Genomic DNA, 25,755 nt, shown 5'->3' on the forward strand with positions numbered 1-25,755 from the left:
AGTATTTACATGGGAAAATGCTTTTGGCAATGTTAAGTAAAAAAACAGCAGGATTCAAAATTGAGTATTTGTTATAATTCCCATTTAGTGATAAAAAATAAAACACATGTAAAATTATGTAGGATAATATAACTGTTATAAGGCTTTCTTTAGATGCAATTACATGTGATTTTTATTTTCTTATTTATATGTTACTGACTTTTCCTAATTGTCTGAAATAGTTATTTTCCAATCAGAGAGAGGGGTGGGATAGGGAGGGTAGGAGGGAGACGCAAGAGGGAGGAGATATGGGGATATATGTATATGTATAACTGATTCACTTTGTTATAAAACAGAAACTAACACACCATTGTAAAGCAGTTATACTTCGATAAAGATGTTAAAAAAAATTATAATATGAAAGAAACCATCTATCAGAGAAGTATTTAATAAATGCCCCTAAGTACTATTTGGAAGAACTGAGCCAAAGAAAGAATGATGACTACAGCATTTGACTTTATCCAGGCAGTTACTGTGTTTAGGAGCGACTTGGTTGCACACCACCATGGTGCTGAGTGACTTTTTCTTTATTGACAGAATGAAATGAGGGCAGAGATTTTACTCAACAGCTCAAGCATTTAATTTTTGTATTCTTGTTTGAATACAGTAACTATGGAAAACAATAGCAGATTTTGAATAGATCTGGCATATTATGAAGAATATTAAAATACACTTAGAATTTGATAATATAAAAGTAAAATGCAATCAGCGTAAAAAAAATGCAGAAACAAAGTAAAGAGACAATAATAAACTAAAGAAGTATCAGGAGATAGGGCTGGAAAGGTGGGCCAGAGAATGTAGAGACACCAGGAGAGCAAAGGTCTAAGGTTGGTTTTCTGGAAAGATAATGCTGGTGGTGTTTCTGTACCGGTTACACAATTTTTGGCCTATTTGCATATTCCGTACTAGTATTTACTTAATATTTTTCTTTAAATTGAATTATAAGGTTTTTTTTTTAATTCGTTCTCATCATAGCAAACATATCTATGAAATTATGAGTCTGGTAGGTTTGTACTTTTTAATAATTCAAATTCAAATTAATATTTGACTATTCAAACAAGACAATCTAAGGTCGTCTTGCATCCCATCATAGCACACTTTGGTAAGCACTGGCATGGAGAGAGGGAGATGTGGAGGTGAGGACTTGACGTTTTGACCATTGTGTCCATCTCTCAAGTGCTGCCGTAATTTGAGCCTAATCCTCTTGCTGTGCTTGACTGGGTGAAGCTTTGTTTTTGGAATTTCTTAGAAGCCTCATCTTCCAGCACAGGCATTAATTAGGGCAGTGCCATTGACCACAGGTGGCTGACTCATTCCAGCAAGGAAGAAGGGAGAGTGAGGAAGAACATTTAGTGATGGGGAGCAGGTGGGACTGTAATTGCAACAGAGGGGCAGGAGGAGGGAATACACAGGATAGAGGGACGCAAGCTGGGAAGAGTCAGCTATTGTCCAAATGTTGTCATGGTTCAGCCTGTTCACTCTTGTGGGTACTGTGATAAAGGGTTGTCCTTAGTGAATTGCATATCATGACTCATGAGCTACTCGGAGAAAGAAAGAAAAACATCAAAATGAAAGTATAGCCCAGTGGTTTATTAGCACACCCAGTGATTTTCATAAACCTGTAGAATTCAGTGGTGAAAGGAACTTACCGAGGTCATTTAGTCCATCCCTAGACTCACAGGAAGCACTCTATCTGTGCACTTCCAGAAATGACACGAGGAAGCATGCGGTGCTGGTGGTGGATAGGAGCCCAAGAGTCTTGCCACGGCCCAGCCTCCCTTATCGGCCAAGGCCGCTGTAGAACAGAAAGGGTTATTATGGCCCAGATTTCTCCCACGGGGAGGCTGGGGACAGCCTGGCTTTGGTCCTCACTACATCTTAATCTTTCTTGTTTGCTGGCTGCCGAATCCAGATTGACTTTCTCCCCTTAAAAAAAAAAAAAAAAAAAGGAGACAGATTTTGTACTGGTGAGACTGCTTGGAAATGGAACTTCTCCTGTGGTCTTAGCTTATCCCTGTTTGCTTTAAGATGATCCTTTTGCCCAAGGGATACGGTGATTTCAGATCAGTGCCCTCACTCTTTAAGTACCTGATGTCTTTTGCATATCTAACTTTTCTGCTTGTTGATTTTTGTTTTGAAGGGGTTTTTTTTTTTTTTGGTTTGCTTGTTTTTTTGTATTTGAAATAAGGTGGACCCAATCGAAAAGACGCAAGTCACCATTTCCCTTTTTCAAGAAACTCCAGAGAAGAAGGTGCCGTGATTTGCCTCGTTGCAAGTTGTGAAATTCTTTGCTTTCTCCAACCTAAATAATAATAGACTGTAAACTCTATGAGGGCAGGGATTTGGGATCTTTGCACCACTGAAGGATCTATATCAAGCATAGGGGCTGATTCATAATAGTCACTGATACAGTTTCTTAAGTGAATGAATGTGTAAATAATATTACGATGTCATGTTTGGATAGCATGTCACGGTTGTAAAGTATTTTCCATGAGCTCATCTGATCCTCACAACAGTGTCTTCAAAGTGGATCGGAACTGGTGTTTTTAATCCTCATTCCGTAGGTGAGGTACACGGGGCTCAGAGGCGGCATGGTCTGCCCAAGGCTTCACAGGGAGTCGGTGATGTGCGGTTCTATTCCTGAAGACCGTTTCGCAACTTGGAGTCCAGGAAGAGAGGCCCAGCTGTTCTTCTGCATGATAGTTCCCGCTTCTCTGGACTTTCATGGAATTCTCCTTCTTCATTTTCAGATTACAGGACAGGCCCGTGTTTCACTGTGATCAGCAACCAGATGTGCCAGGGACAGCTCAGCGGGATCGTCTGTACAAAAACACTCTGCTGTGCTACGGTCGGCCGCGCCTGGGGCCACCCCTGTGAGATGTGCCCAGCCCAGCCCCACCCCTGTCGCCGCGGCTTCATTCCAAATATCCGCACAGGAGCTTGTCAAGGTAAACCCCGGCCCGATGGAGTTATTAATGGATTCATCCTATTTGCTCTGGAGAGCCGTTCTCCAGTGAAGCTGGAGAGAATGGAAAAGCAGTGTCAGAGGCATAACTTCACGATTTCGCCGACGGCATGATATCCAACTTAGGCATTAGGAGCATGGCTCCAGAGACAGCAGCTGGCCCCCCTGGATTTTTTCCTTGCCAGTGGTTCCCCCCTCCGACCCCAAAAGTGTTTCCCGGGGGTGGTATGATTCTGTTTAGAGCAGTGCTGTATATTAGAGCAATGCTGTGTATAAACACAAAGCAAAATTTGTCAATAAGGTAGTTTGTTTTTCTTAATTTTTTCCCCCCTTCATTTGAAATTGCTGGAGTTCCTCTGTCTCATGGGTTGTACTTAGTTGACCTGAGGAAAATTGTTCCTCTCTCCATTTTACATGCTACATGATGGGTTTTTTTTTGTTTGTTTGTTTGTTTGTTTGTTTTTTTACAAGTCAGAAATAAATTAGGATTTGTTTCACAGTTTTAAATATCCCCAGATGTTGCCTGCTTGCTTCTTCTCCTGCCTCCCATGGAAGCCCTTACTCTGTTTTTGGCTTTTACTCCTGTTCTTCCAGCTGTACAAATTCTTTTATTGTCTGGATGTCTGGCAGGAAATAGGAGGAAGTGAACAGAGGCAGCTTCGCACTAAACTGATGGGACTGAAAACTCCCAGGCTGTATCTGTTTCCTTTAGACATCTTCAGTGCTTTTTTAGCAAGTTGCAGTGTTTAGAGAAAATTCAAGGTATGCTTTTCTGAGGCAAATAGATACTAGTTTGATTTTGTTCTGTATGTTAATTCTAAGGATAGTATGCAATGAAACAGAACTTGAGCTTAATCACACAGTTCTGTGGATCTCCATTAAATTCTACTTCAGTAAATTTCATTTCTGATAAACACGGTTGATCCTGTTCCCTGGCTTCTATGTACAACATGCAGCTCTTTCGTATGCCCTTGAATGTATCTTTCTGAATGTTAGGAGCAGCGAGAAGTCACTTTGAAATCCTAGAATTACAAAAGGGTAAATGGTACAATTTCATAAAATAAAGAGTAAGTTTTGTCCCCGTTTTTCTTTCGTGCCTTCTTATTTTTCTCATCCTTGGAAAGTCTCAAGGAGTTTTGAAAAAATTCTTGGCCATGGTGTTTCGGAGTCAGCTAATACCCATGAACTCACAGAGAGTGACCAGAAAGCCAGATTTTGAGTACTCCACTGCCGCCCATGAGTCCTAGTCAGAGGCTGAGGTGCTGAGAGAATTCAGGGGAAGAGATGAAGAGGGAGAAGGAAGAGCTTCTCTTTAGCTTTGATATTCATTTCATACAACCTGGACTTTTCCAGCATTTTCTTCCTGTTCCTTCCTGACTCTTCAACATCCAGTGGAAAAAAAGAGTTTTTTTAGCAGAAGAAAATTTGTGAGAACCCATGGAATCAAAGTGGCAGTTATATTGCCACTGTGAGAATGAAATTCTTGATGTTTGGTTGGTTTTTTCCAGAGAAAGTCTGTTATCAGCTTGGGGTACTCTCTCCTTGCTGGTGTTTTTAGTCTTTCGGCCACATGTGAGGGGCTGTGAGCAATGGGTTCAGAAAGGAACTTATTCTGTCTTCAGCCTTGGAACGTATGACCAGCAGAGAAGTGCCCTCGTGTATATTTCCTGTTGGCCAAAAATCATGATCAACAAGACTGTCTAGTTTTGCTTCTATGTCCAATTTTAATTTCAAATAACATTTTAATAAACATATTCAACATATCAAGAATGGAAAATTCTGGTGTAAGACAAAACAGAGATCAGCTGTAAAACATAATCTAATTATACTCACATATTCTCGTTCATCTGTGAGCCAGGACATTTCATTTAAAACAGTAAGTGATACTTTTGTACCAGAGTATCAAAAGTGATACTTTCTGTTGTTAAGTTAGTACCCCTTTTCCTGCATGGCAACTCGTTTCAAAAACACAGATTATTAGAGATTTTACAGTTGGCAATTGCTCTCTCACTTCACACAATGAAGAGTAAAACTAAAGGGTACATAGGCTTCCAGATTTCTAAAAAATACCCAGAGGAAGAAAAGTTAGACTGCCGCCCTGGGGTTTCTTATTAAACCAGAATTTTGTGTGTTATGGATGAAGAGATGGAGAGAATATACATGTACTTTTATAAACATCTTTCTAATGAGCCTGGAGTGATTACTTTTGTTCCTGGAAGGGTAATATTTGGGGTTCCATGTAGGACCATAGTGATTTCCGAGGTGCTGGGGATTCAGCAGTGAACAAAACAGACGAAGAACCCGCTCCCTGGAATCTTGTATTGAAAGCATTTGATTTATAGAACAAAGAAAAGCAAAGAGATGTTTATTAGGTCAGCTAGTGATTGGTCCTATGGGGCAAAATGAGCAGAGTAAGGAAGGGTGGTGAGTGATGGGGGTCGAGGTGGGTGTTGCCATTAGACTGGCATTGGGAGGGTCCCCTGCTGCAGTGGGGCAGAGATCTGACGGGTAGGACGGCGGGAGCCACGTAGCTCTATAAAGAGTAGTCCAGGCAGGGGGCCATCACTGCAAAACCCTGAGGCAGGAGCGACCTTGTTGTATTTGAGGAATGGCAAGGAAGCTATAGTGGATGGAGAGGTGTGAGAGAGGGCGGAGGATAGGAGATGAGTTCAGAGAGGAGAGGGGTCAGGTAGACTCCTCTAGGACTTAGCATGGCCTTAAGTGTTAAGCTGAGCTGGAACAGGATCCGACTTACCTTTAAAAAGGTTCCCTCTGGTGGCTGCTCTGCTCTCACTTCTTGGCCTGATTTCCTGTGTTGTTTAATTTTTATTGTGCAAGACAATTCTCCAGAATCTATGGTGAACATTTTCCATCTCATCTGTATAAAAGCATTAGCTGTCTCGTGTAGTCTGAGTGATCTCATTCAAATAAATGCTGTTTGAACTGAATCACTCCATACAACTCTTAAAGACAGTGTTATTATAGAAATGTGTTACATTTTGATTTTAGGCATTTCTTGAATACTTCTAGTTATTACTGTCAATCTTTTTATCATAGTATCCTTGTACTTTGCAGCATGCATAATAAAACTCACAAAAGTTAGTACCAACATTCTCCTCTGCATGAGGGAAGATGGAAGGTAGGAAAATAAAGAATACTTGTGACTTCCAATAGAACATTATTGACCAAGTTATGTTACTCAAATAATTTATTTCGCATAATGTAATTGTGAGAAACAGTGTCTCTCATCATGTTCCAAATATTGTGATGGACAAATAGCTCATTGATATAAGTGTGATAATATAAATGTGGGCAAACTATCATGTTTTCTTCTGCAATGAATTTTATATGTATCTCTCCTCCCCCACCCCCTGCCCCATCCCTTGCTTCTGAAATCTAACAGATGTGGATGAATGCCAGGCCATCCCTGGGCTCTGTCAAGGAGGAAATTGCATTAATACTGTTGGGTCTTTTGAGTGCAAATGCCCTGCTGGACACAAATTTAATGAAGTGTCACAAAAATGTGAAGGTAAGAAATATCATGCTTTGCAGTTAAGGGGTGGAGGGGCAGGCAAAACCCAAATCAGTGACAAGCTTTTTTGCAAATTGTTTCTAAATCTTTCTGTCTTTGTCATTCCTGTGAATGTGTACATATAATATCCTTACCGGGAATAATATGCCTTTCTGCTATTGAACCAGAAAAAGCCTGCAGCTTTTTCCATTTTTATAGACCCAAAATAAGAGATCCATCTGAATCAAATTAAATATTAAAACATGAAATATTTTGAACCAATATTTGGGTTAAAATGTTCAAGATACATGTTTTTGTATAGTTCTAGAGACATGAATTTAAATTTGATCATTACATGTCATTCAGAATGACATATCTTCTGTTGTTTTTCTAGTCAAAATGTATGTTTGATTTTTTTTTTACCTTTGGAGAGATCTATTAACACTTACATTTATGCTCCTAGTACAAGTTTAGGATTTCCTTTTCTGACTATCAAATGGAAACCTTTTAATGTTAATCAAACAGAAAAATAACTTGAGGTAAATTTATATATTTGCATTTAGTTTATAGATTGAGCTTCTAAAAATGTGTGTACAGAGAATGTGTTCACATTCACCACTTCTGCTATTTGCCAAAAAGAGCCCTGGTTTCCAAGTGTAATAAATATTTTTTTCATGAGAGGGAAACATCCAGGAAGTAACTAGGCAGCATTGAATTCTTTTCTTTAGTGAGTTCATGTACCTTATATATGTAATGTCTGAAAACAATGTAACAGCATTAAGGCAACATCTCTCATCAAGCTTAGTGGAGAAAACTTTTTCCTTCATTCTTTTTTCCTTTTTCCTTCATTCTCAACTCATTGTCTTTGGGGTGATATAAGATTTCATTTAGATGCAAGCACTTTTGTTGAAAGCAGTTGCTGTTGTATCTATATTCCTAAACCCTAGCACTGAGGAAATACTTCATTCTAAGTCATTTGTCAGGAATTGGATCATTAATCTTCTTTGTTGATCTCCAGGGTATATCATACATGCAAAAGGCAGCTTTAAATCTGAGTTACATTTAAGAAGTTTAACATCTACTTGCCCTGAAACTGAATAACTGTGTTAAAATTATCTTTATGGGGTAGAGTTGTTTTTAAGTTATTTATCATCCTATAATTTATAATGATATGTTCTTGAACATGTTATAAACAGTTGAGGTAGCTGTGAAAAATACTTAAGTTCTTTCTAAGGATGTAGGGCTTCCTAAGTTTCAATGAACAATAAAGTTGACTGTCTATAGGCCAATGTAATTTAGAAGTTATACTGTGGATTAAGTCAGAAGTAGAGAATGTTGATACTGAAAGGGCAAAGAACTTACCTGGTTTCACCCTTTTACGTTATATATTAAGGAACTGTCTTGGGTGTGTTAAGCGCCCTGATTGAGGTCATCAGACAGTGCTAAAATTTACTTTTTTTAAAAATAATTTTTATTGGAGTATAGTTGATTTACAATATTGTGTCAGTTTCTGCTGTACAGCAAAGTGAATCAGTTATACATATACATATATCCACTCTTTTTTAGTTTCTTTTCCCATATAGGTCATTACAGAGTATTGAGTAGAGTTCCCTGTGCTATACAGTTAGGTCCCTATTAGTTATCTATTTTATATATATTAGTACGTATATGTCAATCCCAATCTCCCAATTTATCCCTCCCCCCTTCCCCCTTGGTAACCATATTTGTTTTCTGCATCTGTGACTCTATTTCTATTTTGTAAATAAGCTCATTTGTATCCTTTTTTTAGGTTCCACATGTAAGCAATATCATACGACATAAAAATTACTTCTTTTGATTCACACTCTGTTGCTTGTTGTACCATATTATATTGTCTGTTTTCTTGGATGCAAGCCATTACCTCTACTTTAATAACTCTATTTCCTAATATTTTGAAATATTTAAAATATTATGGTATAGATTTCCAGGTATTATCATACATATCTTTTATGACATTAATAAGCTCTTAAGGTTTATTGCATGTAAAATCCACATCAACAAATGGGTCATTTTTAGGCTTTCTCAGCTTACTATATTCAGTTACAAGAGATATAGTCAGCTTCAAGATTTAGGGTAATATGCTTCCTGTGGCTTGTCCAGTCTGTGTTTTGTTTTCTGGAATTATGATAGCTTCCAGTTTCAACTAAGTTGTTTTTCTGTGACACTTTCTTTCACTCAGACCAGTCAATTAACATCAGTCAGGATTGCTCACCTTCTCTCGTTGTGAACTAGATAGAAGATGCACAGAATTAATGCTCGGACTGAAAGAAAAGTGATTCAAAATCCTTTTATTAGTGCTAAGAAACCTATTATAGTAGTGTGACCAATGGACCAGAAATTCAGGCTGAAAATTACTTAATCCTTTTCCACAATTTTTTTTTTTTCCGGCTACATATTGAAGTCAGTAGCAAGATAAAAACAGAATGCTTCTGGCTAGACCTTTTTTTTTTTTTTTTTTCCTCTTTCCCATCTCCTGTTACATTAAATTCAGATGATGGGTTTTTCCCCTTCCCTTTAATTTTTCTATGCAAAATTGATATTGGAAGAGAATGTCTTGTTAGTGCTGCATTTATTCTGGCCTGGAGACTGGTTTGGGCATTGTTGCCCCGCCTTACTCTGGTAGGAAAGTAGTCGGAAAGTCCTCTGAGAAGGCTTGGTGAGTGGGTCACCTCCTTCGACTTCCTGGCTCTTCTCCAGTTCTACCACCGCACCATGGGAATGGCATGACTTTGGGCCTGGGGTGATCTCCAGGCAGTCAATAGAAGGAATTCCAGAAAATCTGACCCCCACCACAGAGAAGATCAAGAGCCCATATATGCCCTAGGAAGATGGTCAGGCCACGGTGGGGTTCTGTGCCCTTGTGAAAGTGGTTCTGGCACCTTTGCCATTACTTTGAGTGGCTTTTTTTTTTTTTTTAACTTGAAATAGACTATTTTATTTTATTTGGTGATTTACAATTTTTTTGAAATTGTTATTAGAGTATAGTTGCTTTACGGTGTTGTGTTAGTTTCTGCTGTACAGCAAAGTGAATCAGCTATACGTATACATATATCCCCTCTTTTTAAGATTTCCTTCCCATTTAGGTCACCACAGAGCCTTGAGTAGAGTTCCCTGTGCTATACAGTAGGTTCTTATTAGTTGTCTGTTTTATACATAGCAGTGTATATATGTCAATCCCAATCTCCCAATTCATTGAATGGCTTTTTAAATGTATCTTCCTCTTGACTTCGAGAGGAAGGAACTGGGTACCTGGAAGCCGAGAATAATTTTTAAAAATTCAATCAAAAATTGGTTTCAGCCAATTTACAAGATGCTTACCTTCACGCTGTCAGTGATGGTGAAAGCAGCTTTGTGTGAGATCTTCCTTTTGCAGAATTCTCCCTTACTTCTTAAAATATCCCCCTTTTCCCAAAACTTTTTGAAAATGTCATGTACCTAGTTTTATATCAACACATGCAATTTAGGTACCTTTGAAATGTAAATTAGCGAGCTGAAGCGATTAAATAAAAATTATTAAATTTTCATAAACTTAAGAAGAAAAAGATTGAGATTTATAGCTGTGACTTGAGAAAAAGGGAAGCAGAGTTCATGCCCACCTTCGCTGTTGATTTTCCCAGTGACTCTGGAGTGTGCCCCCTGGAAGAACACACGAGCCTTTTCTTTTTGGAAACCAAATCCATATTTGCATAGGTTACTGTGGGAGGAAATTAAGAAATAAAACGTGTAATTAAAGGATTAAGTTTTATTTCTGGAAGAAGTCCCTTGCATTCCTAATTAACCACTAATATTTTGGGATTTAGATTATCACCAGCCCAGCCTTCAGCAATTACAACACTGTGTGATGCAAAGGACTTTTTAAAAATGTAACTCTTAAGTCTAGTCTCTCCCTATTATGTAAGCCAAAAAAACCTTAAGACTTCCCTTTTCTAAAATAATGGCCTATTTATCTGATGGCTACTTGCTATCAGGGACTCTTATCCTGCCAGACACCAAGGAGAATTCCTGGGGCTACTTAACCCATTGCTATCTTGGGGCTCCATCCTCTGCAGTTTGGTGCAGGCCCTGATTCACTGTTCAAGGTCACCAGCTCCTATACAATTGCTGAACAGAATCTCTGTGGTATAGGCACAAGAGCCCTGGGAATCAGGTAGACCTGGGCCGAACCCTGGCAATGTCCCTCATCCTCTGTGTGATCTTGGACAAGTCAGTTACCAGCTCTGAGTTACATCAACTTTCAAGTGAGGAGATTGAACACAATGATATCTGGGAGTTCTTTCCAGTTCTGCAATCAGGCCTCCATCTCCACATTTCTCACTGTTTCTCAGTTGGGATCGGACAGCTGGGGCTACATGGATAAGAAACCATGCAAACTGGCATGCGTGGTGTGACTATAAACTGGTAATAATAAGGCTGATGTTTTTTTCGACCTGACTTGAAGTATCAGCTTGTTTGTTTTTTAGTCACATATTTTACATTGGATTTCAGGTGTCTAATAAAGCAATAATAATAATCTCACAGGCTCGGTGGCATTTATAATTATTAGTATCACATATTGCTTTTTAACAGCTGCCACAATTTTTAGTTGATTTTTTTCTCACTTTGTTAGCCATCTAGACAGTCAGGTTAGCTGGTTTCCCCCTTCTCTCAGTCATGTCAACATCCATGATCTTGGATGGAGCTCCTGGAGAGCTGGGTTTCCCAGGGATGCCTGTCCCAGAACTGGGACCCGGCTCTATCCCATCTGCCCTCCACAGTCCTTCCTCCCCTCCTGCTAGAGGAGCCCCAGGTTAGGGAAGAGGCCAAGGGATGGGAAGAATGCCTGGAGAGAGCAGATGAGACAGAGGGACAAGAAGGAAGAAGAAGAACAAAGGACAGGGCAGCAAATCAGGAGGGAAGGGACCTACCATTTGTGTATCTTCTTAGGTCCACAGCAAGAAGCCAGTGAGGCCACGGGCATAGCTACTTCCAGCAGCTCTGTCCTGCCCCAAGGAAACAGGGGGAAGTGTTCAGAGCACAAAAGTAGCTCTTCCCAGCCAAGTTCTACACCCCACCAGCCTCCTCGAACGGATTTACTTTTACAGCTGGCATTTGATACAGACTGACTTACAGGAACGCTGAGAAATCCACTGATCTCAAATTCTCTCCTGTGTAGGATCCCTGACATTCTATTAAAAGGTGATAAACACAGTGTGCTAAGAGCCTGGAAAAATAATAGATTAGTATGAATGAGTTTCAGAGTGTAAGTGATTTTGTGATTGAAATGCTTTATTCCAGACTTTTATTGTCAGGGACACCCATCATGGCCTGCTCATGAAATCAGAACTCGCTTCCCTTGCTAGGAAGTGATGGGACTGAGAAGCGGGGCGGTTCAGGAAACTAGAAGGGCCCTAGACATAGAAAGGGAAAGGGTGTGTCACTGAGGAGAGGACATTGAAGGGGCCATTTAATAAGTTCCTTCAAATTGAACAATTTGGCCTGGTACTTTTAGCTTTATCTGTGTGACAAGTAGGGAGGTACACTCTACGTTGTGTTTCCTGACCTGCTGACCTTTGAAGGTGTGCACCCTAAGTGGAAACCCTGCCCCTTCCTCCTGCCCAGCCTGTGGCAGTTGAAGACTTGGGTTTAACATCACTTTATACACGAACCTCTTTGCTCTTGTTTCAGGTTTTACATGTGCCAGTTTTCTGAAGGCCTCAGTGGAATGCAAAAGCTGTGCCTAGGCACCGGAATTATAGAAATCAGGTTCTACGATCATACCTACAGTGTGAGGGTTAGATGAGTTGACACACATAAAGCATTTAGACAATGCCTGGCACTCAGTACATATTAATTCTTCTTCTTCTTCTTATCCTCAGTAAAGGGTCCAAATCTAATGTAGCCAGCATATGAAAGATGTTTCCTCCACACTGCCAAAGTTAATCCTTGTTTTTTTAAATTTTTTTTTAAATTAATTTATTTATTTTTGGCTGTGTTGGGTCTTTGTTGTTACGTGCGGGCTTTCTCTAGTTGCGGCGAGCAGGGGCTACCCTTCGTGGCGGTGCGCGTGCTTCTCATTGCCGTGGCTTCTCTTGTTGCGGAGCACGGGATCTAGGTGCACAGGCTTCAGCAGTTGTGGCGCACAGGCTTAGTTGCTCCGCGGCATGTGGGATCTTCCCGGACCAGGGCACCAACCCGTGTCCCCTGCATTGGCAGGCAGATGCTTAACCACTGCGCCACCAGGGAAGTCCCAGATTCTTGTTTTTAAATAACTTTTTTTTTCTGATATATGCTGTCACTTAAATAACCTCTTTGGATATCGATGTCTACTAAGTGGCCTTAAAAAGGATGACAGCAGTCATTTATACAAACAAGTAGAAAAATGTTTCTTTCAGTAGACTCTATCTGCTCACATGATTTTTGATAGGCATCATGTGACTTAGACATTAACTTTTAGGGACATTTTGAGAAAGGTGCATTTGTGTTAATACTTTTGTGTTATGGTTATAACCTCCTCTCTCGTTAGATGAGGTTGTCAGATCCTCTAGGCTCTTTGATATACTTGTTTGGCTTTTTGTTGGTTTTAGGTCGTAGTGTGGCTGGTAAATACAGAAGGATCGATGTTAAAGAACTGCCTTAAAATGAGCCTTGAGAGTATGGTTAGATTAAGGTTATGCCAGTTGTAGACCCTTAGGCTCTGTCCTCGGCTGTTTCTCTGCCTGACTTTCACTGACTCCACAGTGACGTTTACATCTGTCGGAGTAGAATATGCACCTTTCCCTTACACAACTTCACAAGGACGATCTGTCTGGGTTAGCACTGACCCTAACATAAGCGGTGACATATTGCTCGGTTTAGCCTCTAGCCTAGCCTAGAAGAATGGGGGTTTTGCTTTTAAAAAGGTTAAACTGCGTGGAAACAGTGTCACTGCTGTCTTTTTGACTAACAGGGTGAACTGGAGTCAGAAGACACTTGAACTCTATTTTGGCCCACTTAGAACTCTATTTTGTTTTTTACCAGTGAAGAGCAGCAGTACTTTAACTAGAGAAGAAAAGTTCTTATTTTCAAACTACCCACACTGGCAGCCTGGCCATTGCAACGGTTCCAGGAGGCTTAGGTCAGACCGTCCCTCTCCCTGGGTCAGTGCAGAAAGCCCCACTTGTCTTAGGGAAGAGGCCACATAGATACCTTGGGCCCTGAGTTCACTTTTTTTTTTTTTTAATTAATTAATTAATGTATTTATTTATGGCTGTGTTGGGTCTTCGTTTCTGTGCTAGGGCTTTCTCTAGTTGTGGCGAGCGGGGGCCACTCTTCATCGCGGTGCGCGGGCCTCTCACTATCGCGGCCTCTCTTGTTGCGGAGCACAGGCTCCGGACGCGCAGGCTCAGTAGTTGTGGCTCACGGGCCCAGTTGCTCCGCGGCATGTGGGATCCTCCCAGACCAGGGCTCGAACCCATGTCCCCTGCATTGGTAGGCAGACTCTCAACCACTGCGCCACCAGGGAAGCCCCCTGAGTTCACTTTTAACCTAAGCAGGACATTCTCAGTTTCTTCTCTCCCCACACTGGTGCCACATCTGTCCACAGCTGCCAGTGTCTGACTGTCGCTCTTGAAAAGGTCTCCTTGAAGGAAATGGTCTGATTTGTCTAAGTGACTTTGACTGCTTCCTTAAGGAGACCCAGTGGCCTCAGGCCCTGAGGACTAACCACAACTCTGACCTCAGCCGACCCCACAGGGAATTGGGGAATTGGAGTGGTTTTCAGAGTTGTACCCTTTGGGGCTGAGATGACCAGACCATTATCCTTCCTCCACAATCAGTCGGTGGATGTGGGCGCCTGGGAAGGTTGTAACCCCGGGTGAGGCAGCTCTCGGCTGCTCAAGTGGTCCCTGAAGGGGCTGAGAGCTGGAGGCCATCTCCTGACAGCACTCCCAGATCTGAGACAACAAGTCATTTCCTGAAGGGGGATTTGGATGAAGCATCTCAGGGTCCACCACAATTCACTCTCTGAACCCAGAGAAAACCATCGCAGTGGCAGTTTGGGAGCCCCTGAGAATACCAAGTTAGCCACGTCTTGGTCAGCAGTCAGACCACGTGGTCTTCTCTGTAGGATTTCAGTATCTGGAAAATCAGATCGAAAACAAATGCAGGAAGTGATGCAGAATATACAGTGAATAGAAAGGGAGCTTAACTCAATGTGCAAAACACGAAGAGAAAAGGGAAAACAAAATTTTAAACAAAATATTTGGAATATTAGCAGGCTGTAGGGGCTTGAAACAACAGTACAGTTTTAGATTTTAAAGGATTTTAAGAAAGGATTTAAAGAAAGAATTTCTTTCATTTTGCTCTAGTCTTTCAAATTTGGTAAATTCCTTGGGTAAACCTGTCTTGAGAGAAGAAACACCCATTCTTTGAATTAACTATTTTATAGGCAGCTTTTATTCTCTAAAGATCGCTGTTTCTGGGAACATGATTTGACGAGTGTTACCTCTGAATTCTTGTAATGATGAACGGATTTATACTGTGTTCTACAAATACTGAAACTATTCTTTTCATTCCAGATATTGATGAATGCAGCACTATTCCTGGAATCTGTGACGGGGGCGAATGTACAAACACAGTCAGCAGTTACTTTTGCAAATGTCCCCCCGGTTTTTACACCTCTCCCGATGGTACCAGATGCATAGGTAGGTGTAATTAGAAACAGCATGCACAGTTTATGTAAATCAGTTCCATAATGGACATCATTCTAAGGGAGACATAAAATTTGTTAAGGGAGACATATAATTTCTCACTTGAGGTAAAATGTGCTTTTATGGAAATCTGTTAGGTAGTTGACCACCCTCTTGAAGAACAGAGGCAACTGTGGTCTTGTTTTGGGATTTTTGCCTCCCATAAAGAGATGATCCAGGAGACCCTACAGATAAACTCAGTCTAAAATTAACTTTGCAGTTATGTGACCGTCAGACCTTGAAGCCATCTTTGACTCCTCTCTCTCTTTACCCCCACCCTCAGTCATTTCCCAGGACCTATGTTCATTTAGATCTGAAATTTTGCAATAATCTTTTAATTGCTCTCCCTGCTTCCTGGCTTCCCTACAATCCATCTTGTCAGATTTATCTTCCTAAAATGGTGCTTTGATTAAATAACTCTCTTGCTCAAACACCTCTGGTAGTTTTCCATTAGGATTTGGAAATTAGTGGTTTTCAGTCTATATCCCATGGAATCTTCAGGTGCTGCAAAACCCTCTAGGGCTGCTAGGGTTGGAGAGGGGGACAGGGCAAAGGGGGAGGCTGAGTGGAAAGGGTTCCTGCCTTCCCCTCCCCCTTCATACACACATGCCAGGCAATTTTGCTTTTATCTGGGTGGGTGTTAGGCTTCCATCTGGGTGGGTGTTAGGCTATCCATATTTTGCTATTACAAAATATCAATTAAATAAGAGGTTCTGTTGTTCAAAAACATAGATCTGACAATTGCTGGATTTAATGGTTGCTAAGAGTTCCTTCAAAGTCCAGTATTGTAGAATAAAGTTCAAGTTCAAAAATGGACAGCCCGATAGAGAAGGAACTTCACTCTGTGACCCCTCCCAACCTTGCTGACTTCTCAGCACAGTAACTGCTTCTCACCCCCAAACAGGCCATTCACAGCAATTGCTTCATTCATGTTGCACCACTCAGAACACATTCCCCGATGCAAGCCTCCTTTCACACTCCTACTCAGGTTCTCTATCTTTGAAGGTGTCCCAGATCAGCTTACCTGAAAGCAGTTTCCCCCCCGACCCCGAACCTAAGGATATCTTATTAGAAATGGCTTTATAGGGAAATTCTGTGTTTCTGTATGTTTTTATCTCACTAATTAAGTTGTAATTCTCCTTAGAGAACAGTAACTGCTATCCTTATATTCCTGGTGGTTCTCAGCACAATTCCTTGCATGTAGTAGGCACTCAGTAAGCATGTGTTGACTATCAAAATAACTAATCCCTTATTAATAGGACCAAGCTGGGGAGCCTATGGCAGAAGGCCTCGGAGGAAAGTGAAGTCTATCTTTTGATGTTTGTTTCTGGCCCGTAGTTTCAAAGACATGCAGCTTCACATCCTCACCACAGGCCATGAATTTCAGACCAAAACAGAATTGCAATTGAAATTCTGAATTCCTTTTTAGTTAGTCACACATAATAAAAGCTGAGGGCAGTCTCTCCGTTGACATTTGAATAAGTACAACTCATGAGGGAAACATATCTGGACTTTTCCTTAGAAGCAATGGTCGGTGGTGCCCGGATTGCCTGATTTTCCAGAATCTGTCCATAGATCTTGGAACTGCAGTGAAAGGATGGCAAGTGCAGTTCATGTAGCTCCTTTTCCTCCCCAAACTGTCCCAATTAACACATGACCTCCAGTGGATATGCCTAGCAGAAGTCCTTTCCTGGCCAGATAATAGGTAGATTTTTTTTTTAACCTTCAAAGAGAGCCCCAAACAGCATTCAAATGATTAATCCTTTTAACACATTTACATATCAGAAAGTTGACATTTTTAAAGTTCTTTCCTTTTTACCTAATATATCCACGCTAACTTTTTACAAAAGAAGGGAACTAAGATTCCTGGGTCACCTCCTCGGTGTGAGGTATTTTATGGAAATTATCTGACTTAATGTTCAAAACAGTACTGTAGATGGGAAGAAGCTGAGGTTTGGGAAGTTTAGATAAATAATTTGCTCCAGTTGTTTAAGCAGTTAATAAGTGAGGGAGCTGGGATTCCAACTTGGGCTGAGTCTACAGTCCAGACTCTGCCCATTGCTTCCTCCCAATGACCATCGGATGCAGTAAACGTTCGCTTGCCATACCCCTAGGCAAGCACTGTTCCTCCTTCCTTGGAACTTTATGATACCCATAATTAACAACTTACATAAAGTGATCCCAATGACATTTCTGCCTTCCCTACTGCTGCTGTTTCCTGCAATGGTAAACCACAGAGACCCCCCAAAATTATCCCCAGTGGCAAGAAAATATGTATAGTCTCCAACTTTTAAACAAATCCAAGGTTTGTTGGCAAGTTGGTTATTTGGAATTAGTGAATCTAACCAATAGGAAACCCCACGTGTAGATAGTGGTATGTGGTATCTTCCTTATACATCTCTTTTAACCATGACATTCGAACTGTTGTTACCTTCTGTTACCGCATTCTGTGACTCTCAGATCTCACCAGTTCTAACACTGCCTTTGTCGTGTAAGCGCTGGTAGAATTATTGCATTTTATTTTTGGTTTTGTGATCTTCGTTTGGCACTTTATAATACTTTGTGTAAGGCTGTCTTTTCATAGTAGTGTGTTCTGTCTCATCAATTCCCAGGAGTCTTAGAGATGTGTGGTACCTAGCTTGGGCCTCACAGCTCCTAGCTCCTAGTTGGCCCCAACAATGTTAGTGATTGGTTAGGGGAGACCTGCTGACAGGCTAGGATGACCTGCAAACACCTATTGATATTTAATCCATCATATATTTGTTTTGATATTATGTGATTTCTGGGTCCTGAGAGTAAGGCCAAGCGATTCAGAAGTGGAGAAAGGAAGAAAGTTTCTTACTCCTTTTCTGCCAGATGTCTTGGCCAGGGCAGATTTAAAATAGATGAAGGTGTCTAAGGTTTCTCCAACCTTCATTTATCTCCTCTAAGTCTTACCATGCTTCTCCCTCAGCTCCCATAGATCTTCAGATTACTTTAAAGCCACCCCTTACCCTCTATGCAAAGCGATCCAGCGCCAGATGATTTCCTTTCCACTTCCTTTGGCACTACCATCTGATGACATGGAAGACTTCAGGCTGGCATGCCCAAGGGTCAATTCCTCTGAATGGTTCCTGCTTTTCACAACTCTTCCCACTGGTTTTCTTTACAATTATAAGTTGTGTAAATGTGTGTATTCTTAACAAAAGCTCTCCTGTGGGAAAAAAAAATTGTAAAATGATTATTGTATATGCAGGTGCCATTTATAAATCAGGAACTGCCAGCAACACAAATGTGGCTGGTAATTCTTCCAGTCTCACCATTCACCATTTTGTTCAAGAGTCTCCGACCCATTGATTTATCATATAAGTCAGCCAGCTGGGCAGTAAAATAATATCATAGATAATTTGCAAAATAATAGACATAAGGCCATTAAGAGCTTGCTGTTGGCAGCTGTGGGTCCCAGTTTTGCTCTGAAAGATGGCCCACACTGAAAATTGTACATACAAATTTTGGTCAAGTGTTTATACTGGGTTTTGACCACCAAATTCATTTGAAGCTGGGATATAAGCCAGTTTTGAACATCTCTTCCCATTCTTAACAGCCTTTGGTTTCCATGCCCCAATGTTAATCCTGGGGTATATGAAGTATTAGTGTCTTTAAGGCAAAGCAAATTAGGAAGCAGGAAGTTCTGTTTCTCCCCCTTCTGCACAGGGGAGGTGCCACCCATGTCTCCACAGAGCATCCTTTGTCTGCACTCCCCTCTCCAGCCATTTACCCTGGACCAGGCTGGAGTAAAACTTGTTCTGCCTCTTTGCTGAGACTATTAGTCTGACCAGAGGTGCAGGAACTGGGACCACAGAAAATTTCTGGAAAGCACACTTATACTTGCTAGTGGTTTAAAGTACTTTTTAGAAATAATCTCATATCCTTTAAAGCTGGCCCATAATTTTCTTTTATAGTTTGTCTAGGTTTGATGTAGCCATCTTCACTCGACATTAATAATTTATTGCATTTTTATTTATTTATTTTATTTATTTATTTATTTTTATATTTATTTTTGGCTGTGTTGGGTCTTCGTTTCTGTGCGAGGGCTTTCTCTAGTTGGGGCAAGCGGAGGCCACTCTTCATCGCGGTGCGCGGGCCTCTCACTATCACGGCCTCTCTTGTTGCGGAGCACAGGCTCCAGACGCGCAGGCTCAGTAGTTGTGGCGCACGGGCCTAGTTGCTCCGCGGCATGTGGGATCTTCTCAGACCAGGGCTCGAACCCGTGTCCCCTGCATTGGCAGGCAGACTGTCAACCACTGCGCCACCAGGGGAAGGGGAAGCCCCCTCGACATTAATAATTTAAATGTTTCTAAGTCAGCCTTGGTTTTTTCATTTTATTTCATTTTATTAATTTATTCCAGCCTTCAAGATTTTAAGGCTTTGTGTTTTTGAGAATGATGTAGATGAAAACAGTGATAGGGGTGACCCTCTCTGATCAAGTGATGGTTAATATGCAGACTTACAGGAAACATGAGGACAGATTTTTGACTACAAACAAATTCTTCACCTTACAAAAGGATTTCCCAGTTATATTCCTTCAAATGACAAGCATATTCAAAACACTAGTTACAAAAAAAAAAAAAAAAAACACTAGTTACATTTCAAAACTTATTTTATAGGAACTGTACAGAAATACATTTTACTTAAAGAGAGATACACCCGTAACATATGATAGTTAGATCAAGGGGTTCTGCACTTGGCTACCTACCTCCTGTATTCCACCGCATGACCTCAAAGGCTCATGAAGCAGTTAGGTTTCTCCTTTGTCATGGGCTCTTTTCTGGTAACCCAGAGTTGTACTTCAGTGTGTCAATGTTGTCACGACAGTCAGACATGATGTAACCCAATAAAAGTGATATATAGAAATGTCTTCCCCTGTTGCTTTGAGAAGATACCGTTCTGCCACAAAAGCAAAGTTCCTTTAAGAAGTGTTGTATCCTATAGCACTAAGAACTTGCAGTCATGTACATTTTGAACTTGTAAAGAATTAGTGCCTTATCAAATCTGTTAGGGCCCCAGGACAAAAGGAAACCTTAATGAAGGAGCAGTGGATCTGACTGCAAAATGGCTCGTTCCTTTAAAAAAAAAACAAATCTCACATGTCTGACTCACGGTTTCAGACTGAAAAATGAGAAAGGTCTTTTAGAGATGTAACCTACAGTGCAGACTTCATGTTGTTTTAAAATAGATTTATATCAATATTTGCCTAAAGTGGCTCAAATTAGGTCGTTTGAAACCAAGGACAACACAGTCTCCCTTCAGTATAGAGACATGTCTCTAGACCTAATTAACCATCACCGCCAGTGATTTTCTCCTTCTCTCTTTTCCTATGACCCATATGGTTGTAATCATTTGTTCCCACCTTGGGGACGGAATGTGGGACTTGGGCCAAGTGCACCAGCTCACAGGGGCAAAAGGTGTGAGATGGAGGGATTTCTGCCTGAGCGCTATTCCCAAGTGGTGCTCACAGCTTACCTTCCAGGGCTGAGTGTCACCTCATCCTGCTCGAGCCCCACTGGGAAATGTGGAGGTGCTGGGGCAAAAGAGAGTCGTTTTACCTTTGATCTCAGTGATGTGTGTGGCGGTTTCTTTGTCCTCTCAGATGTTCGCCCAGGATACTGTTACACGGCTCTGGCAAACGGGCGCTGTTCTAACCAGCTGCCACAGTCCATCACCAAGATGCAGTGCTGCTGTGACGTCGGCCGGTGCTGGTCTCCGGGGGTCACTGTTGCCCCCGAAATGTGTCCCATCAGAGCAACGGGTAAGAGCCCTTCCATTTATCCACAGAGTATCTCTGCTCAACCCCCCACGAGCCCAGGGGCAATGTATGTGCTGCAGATTTAGTGGCAACCTGGGTAAGCGAATAACATTCCAGAAAATAAAAGAGATGGCCTTCAGGGAAATTTCCCCATGTAATGAACAGGGGAAATACAGAGGTCCATACACATGACACTGTTCGCAGGTACTGTATCTTACTTAGCTTGCGTATTACCACTGGGTAGCAACCTGACCAGTCAGAAGAACTGGTTCCTTCCTAGTCTCCTGTATTTCTTTTGGCTCTCTGTATTTCTTTTGTATCCTCAAAAGCTCAGCAGAATAAAACTCAACTCCCTCAGAGCCTTTCAGGTGAGTTATTCGGGATACTCATTTCCTCCTTCCCTAACGTTTGACCCTCTCCTCTTCTTGGTTGCCAAGTCCTGTTGATTATTTTTTCTTTTCGATTTCTCTTTTCTGTCATATTCATTTCCACCTAAAGCTCATTTTCTTTCATCTGCACTATTGCAGTAGCCTCCTAACTGGTCTTTGTGAAATCCACAGCTGCCACGTAACATTTCCCAAACCCTAACTCATCTGAAATTCAGTTTTAAAAAATTGTGTCTGGGGAAAAAGTAGAGAAAGGTGTCCAGAAAATTTTTCGCAGGATGAACTCAGGCAATATCCAGTGGTCCAAGTCACTCCATTTCTTGAAAATAAAATTTTACTACTTAGCAGGGCATTTAGAGTCCCCAAATCTGATCCCCGTTCATCTTTTAATTCTTATTCTTTATAGTAGCTTTATTTTCTAATTAAATTATGCAATCCAGCTTTCCTTGAACCCAGTCTGAGCATTTCTAAACTCAAATATTCTTTTTTCTCCAAACTTCTCCCCAGTTCAGGTCCTTACTCCCTACTCCCCACCCCTGCTACCTCTGCCTGTTATTTGCCCTCTTGTTGGTTGAGATTCCTCTCAAATATGACCTAATCCCTGCACATCCCAAGACCACCACTGCTGAAAGTTCTGCCTTCTTGCTCAGTGCTCTAGGTTTGTACTGTTGCTGTGATACAGATCCCGTCTGCTCAGGTTTGTGCCTCTGTGTGTTCATATACAGCTTTTTTACTAGTTAATAAATCTCATTAGGGGGTTTCAGTCATCATTATAGTGCCTTATTCCTTCTAATTTTTTAACACTTCTCTGGTACTTAGCGAGAACTTGCTGATGGGAGGCATTCACGGAGAGTGTACGACTCACTAGGTGACGTCTTTCCCACCAGTTCTAAGTAAAACTTGGGGTAGTAACTTCTTCTCAATCTGGTTCCTGAAAAGTATGTTTAAATCAGGAAATTTTAGGGGAGAACATCAAAATGCGGATGCATGAATGCAGAGCTAATGAAATACTTCAGAGTGTGCTATTCACAGAATATGAACGCCCCACTATCATGGGTCATAGACCTGCTCACAGATGTTATTTTTAAATTTCTATTTATGACTGAGAATTATGTGTGTGGATTAAAGAAGCAAGAAAATCTTTCAATAAATTTTAACATATAACAAGTCATATATTTTGCCATATATTTTGACTGTCTCTGGCCTAAAAATATAAGGCACCCTTCTTAGTTCACTAGGGGGACCATTTAGTCGGTCACTGTTTAGAAGCACATGACTTTCTACTAAGACATACAGCTTGGATACCAGGAGAATCACTTTTTAAATGTATATGTTAACTTAGGAATCAGCAGCATTGATGTGGATTCTTCCCTATGTTGAGACCTTGAATAGAAGAGGGAGGACCAGAGTAGGCTTAGGTGCTGAAGACCTACTTTGGGACTCATGGGGCAGAAGGCCGGGTTCCCCTACGTAGCTTTGCGGGGAGCTGCTCTCCCAAAGGGTACCACTGAAAGATGCACAACCCTGAGACAGGCCCAGAGCAGAGCAGATGGATAGAGCAAACTAATTTGCAGGTAGGTGTGTTTGTTTGTTCAAATGTTCCAGTACCAGTACTACAGAGCTCTGGGTTCTTAACTTATGGAGAGTGATGACATAGGAAGGATGATTTCAGATTGGTCAGCTTTTCACTTTAAAAAAAAAATCAGTATCATCTCCGGGTTAAATGGAGATAGGAAAGTTGGACATCAGTTGAACAAAATCAGCCCCAGCTTGCTGATTCTGAATGTAAAGGGGCTCAACGGAAAGTTATTAAGCTGAAGAAAGTAGGAAGAAGTACAGAGCCCAGCCTGATACACTTTCATGGAGAGGTTGAGATGAATTTAATGGCATGCTTAAAATAATATACCCACCTAGTTAGCAGAAATGCTGATAAGCTATCCAACTTCTTTTATAGAAATCCTAAAAGACTAAAAAAAAAAGGTTGATTGGTGCTTGGAAGCTAGTAAGTACAATTGCCATTCAATTAAATCCAACATAGTTAATAAATTCCTCCTCTGTGCAGTTTTCCAGGTGAGGCCGAGAGTGGGATTTCGTCATGAGTTAGACACGATCCTTGACTTCGGAGACTGCACAGTCTTAGTGGTAGAGAGTTGGTAGAAAGCAGGTAGCCAGGAAATGATGGGTAGGGCACATCCAGGTGATAATTCTATAAGGAAGATCACTGTGGTTTGACAACAGGGACTGTAGCATCCTGATTCAGGGAAGCATAAACAATATATAAATCCTTTCCAAATACAGTCAAGTACTACAGAATCTTTGTGGGTTGAAATTCCAGATAAACAATGCAGTAGTAGAATTCTCTGAAAGCATAAACTTAACCTGAGTTGGAAATGTCAAATATGGTTGAAAAAGTTTTAGTAATGGACCAGAAAAAAACAACAAGGTACATGGTAGCTAGGTATGTTTAGCCAAATGTAAATGGACAGAATGTCCCATGAGGTTGAAATATGAATACATTTCAGTACGACATATCACTGTGTCATAGAATAAGCCAGGTTCTAGTCCACAAGGAAAATAAAAATACTAGCCTAATTTCTATTAATGGATGAAGCTAGTATAGAAAGTACCTATGGGAGAATCCCTGTGCGACAGAGGTAATAAAATAATCAACATTCTGGAAAGAGGGAAAAAAGAAATTTTAAAAATGATATAGTTTACTTATAGAAGGGAACTATGACAAAATATGGCTATTTGTAGGAAACATGAAAAGGAGTGGTTAAGTAAATACATTTCTCGACACCTGAATACTGCTTAAAAAGACCTGTTTGGAAGCCTCCCTCCCCTGAAATGTGTCACAAATCTAAACGTGATTTATTCTAATAAAGAACTGGCATTGTGAAAAGTAGGAGTCAGTCTGTATGGGCAATTATAGGGAAAACAGTTGACTAAGTCAGAGTGTACTAGTTTGGGGGATCATTCTGCAGCATTAACACCAGACTCACCAGCCCCGGGTATTCCTTCTGCCCCATGGGCTGCTTCTTCTTTGTCACTTTGTTGTCTTTTACAAATAGGTGTTCCTCAGGGCTCTGTCTCCTTTCGCCCATCTCTTCACTTTCCACACCTTCCTTATGTGAGCTCATCCGTCCCCTAAATGACGCCTATCTACTGATAACCCCAAAACTTAGCAGCAGCCCTGACTTCTTCTCTAGGCTTCAAACTCTCTTTTTTTTTTTATAACTCTATGAAATGCATACAATGACTCCTCCCATTTTATTTATTCATTTATTTATCTATTTATGGCTGTGTTGGGTCTCCGTTTCTGTGCGAGGGCTTTCTCTAGTTGCGGCGAGCGGGAGCTACTCTTCATCGCGGTGCGCGGGCCTCTCACTATCGCGGCCTCTCTTGTTGCAGAGCACAGGCTCCAGACGCGCAGGCTCAGTAATTGTGACTCACGGGCCCAGCTGCTCCGCGGCATGTGGGATCTTCCCAGACCAGGGATCGAACCCGTTTCCCCTGCATTGGCAGGCAGACTCTCAACCACTGCGCCACCAGGGAAGCCCCAAACTCTCTTTTAAAACTGCTTTGTGACATCTCCATGTGGATGTCTGATATCTCAAAATTCATATGCTCAACACAGAGCTTTTACCCACCAAACCTGCTCCCATCACAGTGTTTCCCATCTCAGCAAACGGCACCAATGTCTACCCTGTTGCTCAACTGGAAAACTAGAAGTCATTCTTGATTTCCTATTCCCTCAGCTCTGACATTTACTCCTTCCCCAAACATAGCCCATTCATCTCGAAAATAATCTTCAAATGTGTTTACTTCTGTCCAGTTCCATCACTGGCTCCCTTGTCCAGCCATCCTTGTCTTGCCCTTGGTCTTCTGTGGCAGTCTTACCTCCCTCCAGTACAGTCTCCAAATGCCAGTGAGAATGATCTTCTGAAAATGTTCATCTGATCATGTCCCACCCCTGCAGAAGACTACCAGTGACTTCCCAAGGCATATAAAATAAAATCCAAGCACTAAAAAGTGTGCTGTTTAGAGTCCTGTGGGATCCACAGGTGGGAAGACTGGGTGGAGATCATGGCATTTTATTCTATTCTTCCTTGAGGTGAATTTTGACATAGGTAAAGATTTCCTAGGTTTTAGGAGGGACATGTGATACACACTCTGGGGAGTTTGTTTCCAGTTTTGAGTTATTGTTCCAGTCTGGTTGCTGCTGTAGGTTTTAGGAATGCTGGCTTGGGAAAATAGCCAAGTCAGTTGGCTTTTTTCCTTTTCTCCAATTGACCTACGTGGTTTGATGATCAATTTTATTCAAA

The 25,755-nt window shown here is 41.2% G+C and overlaps 1 protein-coding gene across 1 annotated transcript in view; it reads left to right on the forward strand.

The window, feature by feature from the left end:
* FBN1 (fibrillin 1) overlaps positions 1–25,755 on the forward strand; it is a 254,846-nt gene that overhangs the window by 109,526 nt on the left and 119,565 nt on the right. Inside the window, exons 6-9 of the mRNA XM_007170445.3 lie at positions 2,790–2,987; positions 6,408–6,533; positions 15,089–15,214; positions 20,889–21,047. Coding sequence (XP_007170507.2) covers positions 2,790–2,987; positions 6,408–6,533; positions 15,089–15,214; positions 20,889–21,047 — 609 coding nt within the window. The remainder of the gene's footprint in view (positions 1–2,789; positions 2,988–6,407; positions 6,534–15,088; positions 15,215–20,888; positions 21,048–25,755) is intronic.

The sequence above is a fragment of the Balaenoptera acutorostrata genome, chromosome 3 (genome assembly GCF_949987535.1).
Source record: "Balaenoptera acutorostrata chromosome 3, mBalAcu1.1, whole genome shotgun sequence".
Classification (NCBI taxonomy): domain Eukaryota; kingdom Metazoa; phylum Chordata; class Mammalia; order Artiodactyla; family Balaenopteridae; genus Balaenoptera; species Balaenoptera acutorostrata.